This window comes from Acanthopagrus latus, chromosome 7 (assembly GCF_904848185.1).
Source record: "Acanthopagrus latus isolate v.2019 chromosome 7, fAcaLat1.1, whole genome shotgun sequence".
Taxonomy (NCBI): Eukaryota; Metazoa; Chordata; class Actinopteri; order Spariformes; family Sparidae; genus Acanthopagrus; species Acanthopagrus latus.
The window spans coordinates 3,449,983-3,465,126 of record NC_051045.1 but is presented as its reverse complement, the minus strand read 5'-3'; the positions used below and the strand labels follow the sequence as shown (position 1 = coordinate 3,465,126).

Here is a 15,144-nt window from a genome sequence, read left to right as displayed (position 1 = left end):
GAGAGACGCGCTCAGGAACACAAAAAAACTACAACTACCAACATGACGATACCGACGGTTGAACGAGGATAAAAAGCTGGAGAGTAGAATTTCTCCAAGTGGCCCACAAGTGATTCAACTACAAACGCTTATATTTCTCCGTTGGCCACCCTGAATGCTGTCATATCAGCATGTATATACACATAACTACGCTAGCTGAATGCTGCTGTGATGGTTTTCTCCTCATGTCACATCTCCTCCTTGTCAAAAATACTCAACAAATACTTCACTCGCGATGAAGGACGCATATGCAAAACAAACCCAGTGAGTTTAAAGGAACCAAACATGAATGAGCGGTTACTGGGTGAAAAAATGACTTGAGAGGCGTAACAGGTAGAATGGCGCTGTCCCGTTCATGTCAATCTTTGTGTGTATGTCGCCTCCCTGTGGTTCAGGTCAGTGCTCTCGGATGAAAAAGTGCTGTGAGAAAAAAAAAAAAAAGAAAGAAAGAAAGAAAAAAAAGGGGGGGAACAAACTAGCTAACTGGGCCAAGACTGTCTGTCAGGGTTACCATGGCGACGGGAAGCTAGCTTGAAGGACTGCAGATTCACTGTGTGTGTTTCTATGTGTCTGTGTCCTCTCTAATGATAAAAATTACAACAAAAAAACTATGCCGAATTGCAGTCTGTCGGGCGACTGAACGTGTGGATGATGTGGGAGTTTGAGAGAGAGAGAGAGAGAGACAGAAAACAGGAGATTAACGGTGAGCGCGCAGCTCGCCCCCGTGTCGTCCATCTGCATCCGCGGTGAGAGTGAACATGACGGCCCGGTCTGTGCGGTCCCTCCCCGGAGTCCTAAAGTCCGTGTTCAGCAACCGGTTGTCAAGGGTAGGAGCAGCCTCTGAGTTCACCGGCGGACTTTTAACTGCTGCACAGACTTTGTTGTGACATTTAAAAGGAGTTTTAACGTGACCAGTTGTATTTGCCAGGACAGCGGTGAGTGTAGCTAAGCTGATTATCGGTTGGTTAGTTGGCTAACGGAGCTAGCTTGGTTAAATGTCGCTGTCCGTTCAGCACCACTCATGTCTGCTGTCAACTTAATGCCAACTGGGAACTCCCTGCGGAGAGAATTTACTACTACTTGAGCAGCATTCCTCTATTTCTCCCAAGCGAGATAAGGTTGTAAATGCTCACTGAAAGTGCTCCCTGCAGAGACATAAATTATTCAAAGACTGTTGCAACAGTGCTTCCTCTTCGAATGGTGGCCAGTTAACAAGTTTACTTCCCCGCAGAAAAAAAAGGGCTGAGGAGAAGTCTGCGGAGGAAAATCTGCAACCAAACTTTAAAATACCTAGTATGCATTCACACGAGTGCTCGGAAAGTGTTGATGCATTTATGGTGCAACAGTTGCAAACCTTTTTCTAGCATGTAGGACACCACAGAGGGCACTGCATCGAGTTTTCTCCATTTAAAGGGCATCCACCAGTGCATTGCATCACATTATCCTCCATTGGAAGGGCTCTTTATCATGTTTACTTGCATGTTTGGCCACTTTTATGATGTTTATCTACCATAGATGAATACAGATGGTGTAGCATACAAAATAAATTGTAAAGAATTTTGATAATCAGCTTAAAAAAATGTAATGAAAACATTTTAGAAGGCAAAAGAACTAAACAAATCATCCTGATCCAGCTCCTTACCTGTAAAAATGTTTGTTTTCTATGATTGCAAACTGATTTTCATTTTGTTTGGACTGGTTTTTTGCACAATATGATTATGTCAACTTGGAAAAGTAACTGCAGATAAACACTCTTTTCTGACATGTTGTGGACAAAACAGTCATTTAATTGAGATAATAATTAGGTGATTGATTGAAAATGAGAATACATGTTAGCTGGTGCCCTAAACTCGCCTTGAGTTGTTGACAGTAGTGATAATATAATCTTATCAGCTCCTAAAGAATGATTTAAGTCCCTAATTAAATGATTTGCTTCTGATTTATCGCTTAATTTTAATGAATACATTCACCTTCTCTCTGTATTTGCAGGTTTATGGCGCAGCTGCATGTAATCAGAGACACATGTCCACTTATACCGTAAGTTGTTGATACAATAATGCACGAAAAAGGAGTAGCTTTGATTTATGAGGATTTAACAGCAGGTTTGTCACTTCAGGAGCTCAGTCAGCACACCCACACTACCTTTACCTTATGACCTTCCTAACCCAGAACCCCACTGTTACACCCCACTGGGAATTCCTGAAAAACAAAGATTAAATACCTCAATGTGTCTTTACTGCATGTCCACAGGAGTATCAGCTATGTTTTGTCTAATTAATGTGCTTGTGATGCCACCAGGAAGTTGCTGGTCAACACGTGTCTGCCTCCTCCTCACTGTCCTACTAACCTCCCTGTTTTCTCTCCTCCGTTCTGAATCCCTCCTCCTTCCATCCACCCACACCAGACCATAGTGAGTATGGCTGCTCACGACACACACACAAGACAGCGGGGTAGCAAAAGCTGTGCTTTAGAACTTCTTACTAAAGTCAAAAAGATGATATGTTTCTGCAGTATCTCTCTAGCTTCGTCTCAGTAGTTTGGAGACTCAGTAGTCTCTATGGGACTCTGCGGAGAGGAGTGTGACTTTCTGTACTTGTGTATGCATGATAGCCTCCACCGGCGCGGTATGGAGGCAGGCACACTGTGACTCTGATTCCCGGAGATGGCATCGGACCAGAGCTGGCCCACCACGTGCGCGAACTATTCCGGTGCGAATTCACACATCCTGCACACAGACACACACACACACACACACACACACACACACACACACACACACAGAGACACACTGTTGGAATGAAGTCAGTGACCGACTCATATACTGACTAAATGACTCAGCTCTGTCACACCGAAGTGAACTCCATCTGTTTTTATTCTCAGGTTCTGCTGCGTGCCAGTGGACTTTGAAGTTGTCAATGTGGACTCATCTATGGCGTCAGAGGATGACATCAATGATGCCATAATGGCCATCAGACGCAACGGTGTTGCACTTAAAGGTAAGTGTTTTATATGTACATATGTCTCTGAGTCTGTGTATGAAACAGGTTCCTACCAGGGCCTAAGAAATCCATAAATCCCACAATGCACTGGATATAACAGACACTCAGTTGCCAGTTTAAGGTACACCTCGCAAAAACTAACAGTCGAACACTACAGTTCTGCAATAAAGGATATAATGTTCTGTTTTTGTTGAAACTGTTTTCGAGAGGTGTTGATTCATCTGAATGATTTTTTTTGGAGGCAGCAGCTTGTGGTGCAGATTAATTGTCTGTAACGTGACATAATTCAACAGCAACGCAAATGGCAACCTCCAAAATGATCATACAGTTGAATCAACACTTTTCTAGGCAAGGCAAGTTTATTTACAGTGGTACAGAAGTAAAACATTTGACATTAAGACATGTTAAAAATTTCATAGCAACAACAACGAAAACATCAGAAAAGACAGTAAAAACAAAAAGTAAGAATAAGCAATTAAATAGCTGCAGATTCAAAATAAATGATTAATATAATTATTTGAAATCCACAGTGAACAGTAACGTTTAAAGCCCTTGACTTAGCTGACAGTTTAAGCAGATTTCAGATATTTAAGGATCTTGTTCCACAAGTGGGGAGCATAGAAACTCATCTTGCTTCAATTTAATCCTGGGAATTAATCTGGATGCTTCATTACAAATTAGTAATACGATCTCAAAGTCCATCCTTTTACACACAGGAAGCCATAGACAACATTATAACCTTCATGAAGGGAGGATTTGTTGCAGGAATGTGCTTCTGTCTCTGTTTAAGTCGTTGTTCTTTAGGTGCAACTTTGTTTATCCAGGTAACATTGAAACCAACCACAACTTGCCACCATCCTACAAGTCCAGAAACAGCCTGCTCCGGTAAATCCGCCATGTTTCACCGCTTTCCATCTTCCTTATCTAATCCTAAAGTCACACAGTGTGAGTGCTTCAGCTTCAGCATCTCTCTTCCCATTTCTTTCTCTCTGCAGCACCACTCTGGATCTTTATGCTAATGTGATGCACTGCCAGTCTCTACCAGGAGTGAGGACACGCCACAAAAACATCGACATCATGATCATCAGGGAGAACACTGAGGGAGAGTACAGCAGCCTGGAGCACGAGGTATGTAATCATCACTTTGATCATATACACGGAATTAAATTAATCACCTCAAATCGACCTCCATCTTCACTCTTTTCTCTCCCCCTGCAGAATGTACCAGGTGTTGTTGAATGTCTGAAGATCATCACCAAAACCAAATCTTTACGCATCGCTGACTACGCATTCAGGGCTGCTCGGGCAACAGGACGCAGACGAGTGACTGCTGTACACAAAGCTAACATCATGTTCGTTTGTAATGGCTCAAGGCCCTGACTTTTTTGTCTTTGTCTCGTTATTTATCTTCCTCGTGCTCTAAAAAGAAGCAATACATCTTAACATGTGTGTGTTTGTTGGAGCAGGAAGTTGGCTGATGGCCTCTTCCTGGAGTGCTGCAAGGAGGTCGCCAGCGGTTACCCTGAAATCAGCTTTGACAGCATGATTGTGGACAACACTACCATGCAGGTATTTACGGCATGTAACAAGTATTTCTGAATTTCTGCCAGAAGAACACAAACTAGCACTGCTCTGCTGGCACTTCTTCAACCCCCACAATAATCAGATACTTAAAGTTAGTGCCTTTTTCATAGTTTAAGACAAACTTCTTCAAACAATCATGTTCTGAGATTGTGTTTTGGTGTTGTGTGTTAGCTTGTTTCCAGGCCCCAGCAGTTCGATGTGATGGTCATGCCCAACCTGTATGGAAACGTGGTGAGCAATGTGTGTGCCGGGCTGGTTGGTGGACCAGGCCTGGTGCCTGGAGCCAACTACGGGGAGGACTACGCTGTGTTTGAGACGGTGAGAGGATTCACATCAGACAAGAATGTCAGGAATAAAAGGCGATATGAGAGACAGGAAAGTGATAACTGATAAGACTTGGAAACACGGTGACTATGTACGAGTGCCACTGCTTCCCAACTGTGCAGCAAATCCACTGACAAAAGTAAATATCCAGTGTTAGAATACTATTTGCACCACGTAAGCAGGATGCAGCTTCTTTTTTTTCTACCTAAGAAAACCTAATCCTTCATCAATTTTAAATGACGACAGGCTGTTACTACATCAGGCTCTCAGGTTACAGGCAGCTCAACAAAAAACTGTATCAGGACCCAATAAGAGAATCGATTAAGAATCAGACCAGTAAGCAGAATCATTAACGGCTCTGGTATCAACGACATCATAGCAATCCCTAACAGAATATGGTAACTGTTTCCAAGTCTTTGATTATTTAGTTGTTGAATGTATACCATAGACAAAGAGGTACGATTAAAAAAGGAAACATTTCCATAATTACAATAAAAGAAATCAGAATATTTTTCCCTTCACTCCTTCGGTATAAATATGCAAACTTGAATGAGTAGAAAAAGTATTTCCTTCCTCAGAGTTTAGCAGTAGCACATCAGTGCTGCAGTCATTTTTTGAATAACCAGATATAAATGCTGTGACATGTACCTCTGTTTATAAAGTCAACATGTTCCTCTATGCGCAGGGCACCAGGAACACCGGTAAGAGCATCGCTAACCGTAACACAGCAAACCCCACGGCCATGCTGCTGGCATCCTGCTTGCTGCTGGATCACCTAAAACTCCACGCCTACGCCAGCATGATCCGCAGAGCCATCCTCTCCACGATCACCGAGACTCGGGTACGTCCTATTCTCACTGTGAAACAATGAAAGCAGAAAAGAAAACGTTATTGAATTGTTGTACAAACTTCCACCCGGTGATGATGCGTTACATTATTGTGCTCCAATATCTTTGTGTCTTCATGCGTCATCTCCATTATTCTCCAGCTGCACACCGCTGACCTGGGAGGCCAAGGCTCCACATCTGAGGTGGTTCAGTCCATCATGAATGCTGTTCAGAGCACTGGGCCCCAGACCTTGAGCATCTAGAAATACTGTAATCTCTCTCACAGCAGAGACGTTTACTAGTGTGCCTCTGTTCAATGAGTCCTCTATGCAATTTCATAAGGTAGTATTACTGAAATAAAACTGTGTCCACCAACACTTCAGGTGTCTATTTAGCAGTATTCTTCCTTATCTTAACAAAGATTGTTTCCTCACCTCCCAACTGTTATTTGAAGTTAACTGAACATTTTGTTGTTTGCACCCCCTTCTTTACTCTTCACTGTATGAATCACTACACAATACTACACCTGTTTGAGTCACACCAAATCCTTTCAATATTTATTAGTTTTATTAATTCATATGTGATCAAATAATAACAATGATGAAATAATGAAACCAGCTATTGAAATTTAACTTATTTTAAACCAGCCATAGATGTTGTTCAGCTACTGAATGACAGCTGTCTTACTACTGAATGTATTGGGCTAAATTTACCTCTAATAAAGCTCACAAAGCTCATGTCTCTGTATTTTATTCTCTTGTCTTCAGAAGTGTCTGTGCTGAAGCAAACATGCATGAGTGCCTGTTGCACTGTCTTGTCTAGACCACAGGGAGGCCACATTGTCTTGTGTAACCACCACGTTCAATCTGATCGTTGTGACAGACTCAAACTTTACTCTCTAATAACTTCCTTTGCAGCAGGAGTTCCTTCAGTAGTCGCACTCGCTGTGCTTTTATGAGCAGCAGAAATGAAAATATCTTGATTCTAAATGCCCACTCTAAAATCCAAAGGGAGGGCATACCACAAGAGAGGCTTAAAGGAACACAATCAATTGCAATCAATGTGACTGAACCATTGATATTAGTACAAATCAGAGTGAGAAGGCTAAAGGCTGTGATACAATGGTCGTCCTTAAACACAATTTTGAGTGCTGACACTTTATGACTCAGTGTTGTAGTTTATAGAACAACCAACAGCACAGAGATGAGAGGTGAATGAGCAGACTGACAGCGAGGGGAAAGTCCAGTGTGGGAGGTTGAATTTTATGGTCAGTGCTTTAACATGTAGGCCACTGCAGCAATCAATAATTTAACAGCGTCGCTCTGCAGAATCTTAACTTTTAGTGTCAAAACTTTTTTTTTTTCATGAGTACATTTACTAAGTAACTGTACCTCAGAATGTGTTTCATATACTTGTACTTTAATTATATCTAAGGCCACTTTATACTCGACTACACAAATATAGAACATTTTACTCATCTAACTGTATTTGCTAACTTTAGTTACTTTAAAGATTCAGATTACTTATGCAAAAAGTAATAATCAGCAAATACATTACGATGTATTAGGGTTATAAAACTGTATCAATCCCTGCAGGAACAGGATACCCAACAATATATATATTTCAAATGAGAAATAAAATACTAAACAAACAAAGGCATTAATATGATCAATATAATCCTATAAAACAAGGCCATTCTGCCAAGTAAGCAGTTCTATCACTATGAAAAACACATAAATTATCTAAATTATAGCACTTGATGAAATGTTTCTTTGCTACCATGAAGGCAGAGTTTATTTTGTCTCCATGCCACATACACCATCCTGCTGCCCTAAATACTTTCTATAGCACCAAATGTGTGTCAATCCACATCTGAAAATAGTCCCCATCAAATGCTTGCTTGACGCTGAGCAGCACAGAGGATGTCAGTCAAAGCTTTGCTGGTTTTGGACTTTTCAAGGGATTTCTTGACAATTTATAAAGACAAATTTTTGCCAATGTTTGTTTGTTTTCCCTACAGCTAATTACACCCATTCATCAAGGTTACTGACACCCAGATTCTACTTAAAAAAAAAAAAAAACAATGGAAACCTTTTTAAGAAAAATATCAGAAGTTGGAAAGAAACAGCTCAAGCAGCGACCAGCGTCGTGTGTGTTTTGTGTTTCCATGTTTTTGTGTGTATGTTTAAGGTCGCTCAGCGGGCCCCTCGATAATGAGACGCTTCTCCGAATGAGGGAGTAATTGAGGGGAAGCAAACAGATTACTGCACCGTCAGAGAGGGACAGAGAGGGGGAATGCAGGAGCCTGACAGAAGAAGGAAGGGGGGGTAAAAAAAACAGGGAGCGGGGTCGAGAAAGAGAAGGCAGCTCTCCTCCTGTTGCTGCCGTCTTTACATCCCATCTGTCACAACATCTGACACTGACTCTCCTCTCTCTCCGTTCCCACCCCTCTCTCTCACCCGCTGATGCAAAATCACACGTACACATATCAGTTTAACATGTGTGTATGAAAGGTCTTTGATCATTATGGGAGGCTAATAACAGAAATCTCATTTGATCTGCTGGTGTGCACTTTAGTTCTGCACTGAATGCGGATCAAAGTCGGGCCGAAAGCATCACCGTTAGTATCTAAACAATCAGCAGGAAATCACATTAATTCACCGTCGCAGCCTGGGCATCACGTCCTTTGAACAACAAGCCCCGCTTTCCATTCAGGAGCCCCGTCTGTCTTTTTCCCCCCTTTTTTATAAAATACATGAAGGGGCGAATAGAGGGAGGGATATGTTAAAGAGGAGGGGTAGAAGGGAGGAGATGTGGAGACAGGAGTCAGCAGCGAGAGCTTGCAGAGGTCACCATCAGAGTAACAAGCAAACTGAAAACTCACACACACACACACACACACACACACACACACACACACACACTCACACACTCACACACACAGACGCAGCATGGATGCAGCTAGTGTGTGCAACAGCAGATCAGGTTGTCCTGGCTCCTGCAGATGCTTCACAGGACGCTGAAGAGGAAGACGAGGTGAGTAAGTCATCTACGTTTACTTGCACTTTGCTTCTGATTTTCTTCTCTTCGTTTGCTGCTTAAAAGGGAGATTAAAATCTGTAGAAATTGCTGCCGAGGTTACAGGTGGATGTTTGGAAGGTTTTAGAAGAATCAGAGTTGATAAAGGAGTATTTCTGGCAATGATCATGTTCATGAGAACAGTTAAAGAATACTCTGGGAGGGATGAGAAATTGATTTGAGCTTTTTGTTTGGGGAAAAGAAAAATGAGTGTTGGACAGCAGGTGTTCGGTCTTGTAATTGGATTAACATCGCCAAAAGATGTCAACAAACTTGCTGTAGCAGTTGCTGACACGAAGAGAACCTCGGATGAACCGACCATCAGCAAGTTGATTCTGTATTTAACGTCTGCATAGTCTTTTTTAAAGTGTATCCTCTGGCTAAACACACAGATATGAAAGCAATAAGTTTCTCAGCTTCAGTCTGAAATATTTACATCCCGTTGCCAGGACAAGATTTAATTCCAGCTGACTTTGGACCAGTTTTCAAAAGGAATTATAAGGAACAGATGATTTCACCTTAACAGGTTTGTCATTTTGTGATCAATGGTCTCATGATTTTAAATCAAAAACAGGTTTTAAGATGTTTCACTGCAGCAATTGGAGCAGAGGAAAATCTTAATTTCCTGTACAATTGTTTCCAGTCTTGTGTTTTGTGGCAGGATTGGAGTCAAAAGGCTGTTTTTCAAGACACAGACTCTGGAAAGAATGTCTTTTGTTAATATAGATAGATGAGAGTGCCTTTTCCTGTTGACAGTGTTGGAAGAAGAGCTCAGGTCTTTTACTTAAGTATTATCATCCAAACAATCAGAAGTAAAAGTACTCACTCTGCAGAAAAATGTCTCCTGTGGCTGAAAAATTATTAGAAAAGACATAATTAGATTGTTATGACTGATGTATCGATTTATAAAAAATGTTTAAGTATGATACTGAAACTTAAGAACAGATATTGCCAGAAATTTACTTTTGATACTGAATATTTGTACGACTTTTGCATACTTTTTAACCACACTGGTGGTCAGGACTCCTCCAAAGGATCACCAGATAAATAGGAAAGGAGAGAAAACTTATTTCTGCTTCACCAAGTTCTATTCAAATCAGTGTTTTATTGAACATATGGTGGATAACTAAAACTCTGTTGTATTTAATGTTTTATAAAAGTTGCTTATTTGCTGTTTTTATTATGTACACATCTCTCTGAGGCTTTGTGATACTGGGTGATGACAAACTTTTACTTGACTTGTCCACATCTGTGAGAGGAGAACAAGGACAATATTATCCTCTGAGATTTAGTGGAGTTGAAGTATAAGGTGCCATAAAATGTAAACACTCAAGTAATTACCCACAAAATTGTACTCGAGTACAGCACTTGTGTATATGTACATAGTAACTAACCTGCCTTACTGTCAGTTGGTGTGTGAAGCTGATCTCTGGACACTGGTCAAAGAACTCAGGGTGACATTTGCCCTCAGTAAATGGTCCCACATGAGGGGCCCCCTCTGCATGCCACTGCGATTGTGTGTGTTGAAGTGTAAAAGTGCACAGGCACTGCCGTAAACATGCCTCATTGTTTTGCTAACTAATGTGCGTACACACTCTACACACATCCCTATTAACTATAGCTGTGTGTGGGGGGTGCTGCCAGGCAGAGGTCAGGTAAAACAGACATGGTGTCAACGTGGTCGATACTCCGGGGAACAAGCGATGGTGATTATCCACGAACCATGAACTAAATGAGGTACAAACTTGTTTCATAATCAGAGATGTTACAATACATCCTGTAATCATCTCTGGCAACATGATCGAAGTCTGCAGGGAAAAGATTACCGTGAACTACTATGTGGAATTCACTAATTGGGTGAACTAACATGCAAAAAATGAACAGGACATTTACTCAAGTACTGTATTTAAAGGATTAGTTCACTCTAAACTGAAAATCCAGTCGCATCTACTCACCCTGAAGACGATGGAAAGTCGGCTGAAGTTTCTGGAGCCTCAAAGCAAGGCAGCATATCTCCTGATCAACAGAAGCAAAATGTAAAAAACAACTGGGAAAAAAAAACAACCCCACAGAAGGAAGAGAGTTTTCTCAACTCTTAAAGAACATTTCACCCTTCAGATTATTACAAACATTCAACATCAACACATCTGGAGATATATAGACACTAGACAGGAAGAATCTGAAATAAGAAATGTGAAAAGCACCTAGTAATTAATCTTGGCATATAAATGTAGTAAGTGTTGAGTGAAAAGAACAATATTTTCGTGGAGTAGAAATATAACATTGCAATAAACAAGGGAAATACTCAAGTGAAGTACTATATATTCCTGTAGAAGTACAAATCTTGGAGATCCACTAAATTTTTCTTTTAATGATTTCTTTAACATTTCCTCTGCTCTCCCCCTCTCTTCCTCTCCTCCCCTCCTCTTCCTCTCCATCCAAGCCAACATGTCAGTCACCATGGTAACCGACGTAGACCCCTCCATCGACTGGTCGGTGGTGTCTGTGACCCCGGCGGGTACGAATGTCACAGACTGGGAGCGTGACGCCCTCCTGGCCGTGGGAGAGGTGGTGGTGTTGGCTGTCATCTTTGTGATGGCGCTGCTCGGCAACGGGCTGGTGCTGGTGGTGCTGCTCAGGCGGAGGGGACACCACAACCCGCTGCACCAGTTCATGCTCAACCTCTGCGTGGCCGACCTGGTGGTGGCGTTTTTCCAGGTAACACACACACATACATACACACACACAGGTGCACACACACACTAAGGGCACCCCCTCCCTGCGTCTCACCCCACCCTTCCTCCCCCTCCTCTTCCCCTCTGAGGTGTTGCCCCAGCTGGTGTGGGATGCTAAAGGTCGCTTTCCTGGCCCGGACTTCCTGTGCCGGCTGGTGAAATACCTGCAGGTGCTCGGGATGTTTGTCTCTTCCTACATGATTGTGGCTATGACGGTGGACCGGCACTACGCCATCTGCAGTCCCCTGCAGGCCCACCGCAGCGGGGCCATGCAACGCTGGAACACCTTCATCCTGCTGGCCTGGGCGCTGTCGCTGCTGCTCAGCCTGCCACAGGTACGGTGACACAGTCTGTAGTCTGTTGTCTGTATGAATCTTCGTCAATGCACTGATGCAGATCCTTGAAATACTCAAGGCAGAAATATGTCATTTAGTTACTTCAAAAAGATTTAAACCCCTCCAGGTTTTCATCTTCTCCCAGTCAGAAGTGGCTCCAGGTGTCTATGAGTGCTGGGGAAGCTTTGCTGAGTCATGGGGCCTCAAAGCCTACGTGACGTGGATGACCCTGGCTGTCTTCATCCTCCCTGTCCTCATCATCACCGTCTGCCAGGTACAGGAGGAACACGCCAGAACAGAATTCACACCTAGAATAACAGTACTGGAATTTTCATGTCCCTTTTCCCCTTAGGTGCGAATCTTCATGGAGATCCACAACAATTTGTACCTGAAGTCAGAGCGCCACCTGTCTCCCTCCTCCCTACCTCCATCCAGGCGGGACAGCCAGAGAGGAGGAGGAGGAGGAGGAGGAACCAGCAGCAGAGCGAGGTCCAGTCTGCCTGCGTATGTTTCACCAATTATGTTCAACAACCCAGCCACTCACACCAACTTTGGGCCCGGATCCACCTATCAGCACCTGCCCATGGGTCCACTCAGGTCCAACAGCATTGCTTCACATTGTGATATTCACAGCTACACGGCTGTTCATTCAGGTGAGACCTACACTCAGTATACCTGCAAAAATAATGACCTTTCCACCAGCCACAGATGTCCTTCTGTCCAGCAAATGCTTGCTAGACATCAGCGTGACGCTGATGTCTAGCAGGTATGTTTACCGAGTTCACCATCTTACTGTAGCATCTGATCATGCTAACGTTAGTATTTAGTTCAAAGGACCCTTTAATTGTTCTGACTGTGTTCCCTGTCAGCTGAGCTGCAGCCTGATGTGCTGCCTGACCCAGCAGCGCCCTCTGCTGTCTGCTGCCCCCCACCCAAAGCGCCCCCTGCCCGTGGTGGAGAGGTATCCGCGGCCATGTCGAAGACAGTGAGGATGACGCTGGTCATAGTGCTCGTCTACTCTCTCTGCTGGGCCCCGTTCTTCAGTGTCCAGCTGTGGGCCGCCTGGGACCCCGACCCACCTCAAAACGGTGCCCACATTTATGTCATACATTCCTCATTTTCCACCACTTTACCAAACATGTGACAGTATTATGTGCGGGCTGTGGCTAATGATTTCACACGTTTTAAAAGGAGCTAAGATGACCTGCTAAATTCTTCCCCTTTTAACAAAAGAAATACTGAGATTACAGACAAGTCACATTAGTATATGTCTCAAAGTGCTTAATAATTAACTAGTAATCAATCAAATTCACAAATACATCAGAAGTACTGTATATCATTGGAAATCCTTGCTTGTCAGATGTATAAAAAAAAATTGAGTATGATACAAACATACATTTTATACAAATAAATACTAACATTTATCAATATTATTAACATTTCGGCCATTTAATAGCCTCAATATGAGTTCAGTTTTATTGAGTCAGTTGTTGAATAGTGACAGATGAGAGGTGATTGTCACAATTCTTAAAATAAAGTCATAATTCTGTCATTTAGTTCAATTTAGTCATTTAACTTGGTGTTTCGTGCATCTTTATCCATCTAAAATCTCTGATTTTGCGCCAAACACTGATCATGTCAGTGAGTAAAACACATTTCTAATGGAAAAAAAATGTCCAACATACTTAAAACATTAGTAACCGATAATCGATTGTCAAGGTAGTCGATTAGAAGTTAAGATTTTAATCTGTATCGCTGGTCCTAATGTGTTCTTTCAACCTATAAGTCACTGAATCAGCGCAACATCAGTGCACAGATGAGGAGTATTGTAATATCAATACATTTAATCAATGAAGCCTGCCTCTCTCTGTGTGTGTGTGTGTGTGTGTGTGTGTGTGTGTGTGTGTGTGTGTGTGTGTGTGTAGGTGCTGTCTTCACCTTGCTGATGCTGCTGGCCAGTCTGAACTCCTGCACCAACCCCTGGATCTACTCCGCCTTCTCCAGCAGCGTCTCCCCGGAGCTCCGGCTGCTGCTGCTCTGTCGCGCACACACGCCGCGCCGAGGCTCCTTACCGAACGACTCAACCACCACACACACCTCCGGTTACTGAACAACATCCACCAGAAAAACACAGTCAACAACACTGTGACGGCCACGACACGCCATGATGTGCCACTTAAAATACAGAACTGACTCAAAAATAGCGTGATTACTTTTCCACATGTTGACTGTTGTTAATGAAAGTAGTGTTTTGTTTTTTACATTTTTGGTAATACACTTACTTGCTTTTCTTGCAGAAAGTTGCATCAGATAATAATATATGACTCTCACGGGTGTCCATGGATGGGCACGAGAAGGCTAACAGACAGCCAAGAGATTAAGCTAGCTTAGCATAAAAACTCGAAACCAAAACAGCTAGTTTGGCTCTGCCCGATTGAAACTCAGTCCACATGTATCAGCACCCCTAAAACTCACTAAATAACCAATTACACCTCAAATTTCACGTTATAAAACAAAGTGTAGCTAGCAACAACATTTCAGGATTTTTTCTTTTCTTATTTGGTGACCTTTCAGGACTTCGAGCTGTTGCTAGGTAACCAACAAGACTCCGGCCAGGGGACGAACGTTAGCTTATCCAAGAAATAGACAGACCCATTATAACGTCTAGCTGTCTTTATGCTAAGCTAATCGACCGTTAGCGTAGTAGTTTGACCCTGAGTGGTCAAATAGTTAACTTTCCTAACAGCTTCCCCTTTAAATTTGTTGTTGTTGTTGTTAAAAGGACAGTTTAACATTTTTGGGAAATACACTTATTGGCTCTTTTTAAAAGAGTTGTATCAGATTTGTCTCTCATGGCTCGCAATGAATTATGACGTAATATAGCAGTGCATGGCTCAGGTACAGCCAAATGATTCAAGCTAACTTGGCTTAAAAACTGAAAACCAAGCAGACACAACTAGCTTGGTTTAGAAATGTTATAATAATATATATTTAAAAATAATAATAATAAAATCCACATACCAGCAATTCGTTTTATGTTTTAAAACTAAACGTGGACAAAACTAGTCACGTTTTTCGGTAAGCTAACCTGACTTGGAGCTGTTGCTAGGTAACCAGCAATACTCTAGCTCTAGCTAGTTTATAGAATAACGTTAGCCTATCGAAAGACAGGCCCAAAAAACATGTAGCTATGAGACAAACTGTCATTTTTCACACCGATTTT

The 15,144-nt window shown here is 42.4% G+C and overlaps 2 protein-coding genes and 1 long non-coding RNA gene across 9 annotated transcripts; 2 read left to right on the top strand and 1 right to left on the bottom strand.

The window, feature by feature from the left end:
* Positions 1 to 58: 58 nt before the first annotated feature.
* Positions 59 to 6,510, top strand: LOC119022691 (isocitrate dehydrogenase [NAD] subunit gamma, mitochondrial-like). 7 transcript variants are annotated; one of them, XM_037103871.1, is made up of 12 exons: positions 59 to 303; positions 2,029 to 2,076; positions 2,444 to 2,449; positions 2,650 to 2,747; positions 2,920 to 3,035; positions 3,863 to 3,923; positions 4,034 to 4,166; positions 4,257 to 4,390; positions 4,505 to 4,607; positions 4,794 to 4,940; positions 5,632 to 5,787; positions 5,935 to 6,510. In XM_037103871.1, the coding sequence occupies exons 1-12, from the start codon at positions 211 to 213 to the stop codon at positions 6,034 to 6,036; spliced, it is 1,197 nt and encodes a 398-aa protein (XP_036959766.1). In that variant the 5' UTR covers positions 59 to 210; the 3' UTR covers positions 6,037 to 6,510. The 7 variants fall into 7 exon arrangements, with proteins under 7 accessions (XP_036959766.1, XP_036959762.1, XP_036959767.1 ...); XM_037103867.1 differs by having other exon boundaries at positions 4,034 to 4,390; XM_037103872.1 differs by lacking the exon at positions 59 to 303 and adding an exon at positions 323 to 372 and having other exon boundaries at positions 4,034 to 4,390.
* LOC119022693 lies at positions 5,454 to 14,921 on the bottom strand. The gene is made up of 4 exons (XR_005076042.1): positions 14,204 to 14,921; positions 13,860 to 14,027; positions 10,807 to 10,867; positions 5,454 to 5,803 (listed from the first exon to the last, which is right to left on the bottom strand). It is a non-coding gene; the product is annotated as an uncharacterized LOC119022693 (long non-coding RNA).
* On the top strand, positions 10,879 to 14,194 carry LOC119022690 (vasopressin V2 receptor-like). The gene is given in 6 exon segments (XM_037103866.1): positions 10,879 to 11,569; positions 11,676 to 11,921; positions 12,049 to 12,195; positions 12,274 to 12,574; positions 12,791 to 13,009; positions 13,847 to 14,194. Coding segments are annotated over 6 exon segments (1,407 nt in total). The 5' UTR covers positions 10,879 to 11,299; the 3' UTR covers positions 14,071 to 14,194.
* Positions 14,922 to 15,144: the final 223 nt, after the last annotated feature.

Bases quoted from the DNA above. Each gene is read 5' to 3' on its own strand.
- LOC119022691 (XM_037103867.1), top strand. From the start codon at position 211: ATGGTTTTCTCCTCATGTCACATCTCCTCCTTGTCAAAAATACTCAAC. The intron at 3,924-4,033 runs GTAAATCCGCCA...TTCTCTCTGCAG, and splicing joins TCCAGAAACAGCCTGCTCCG to CACCACTCTGGATCTTTATG. The intron at 4,941-5,631 runs GTGAGAGGATTC...CTCTATGCGCAG, and splicing joins ACTACGCTGTGTTTGAGACG to GGCACCAGGAACACCGGTAA.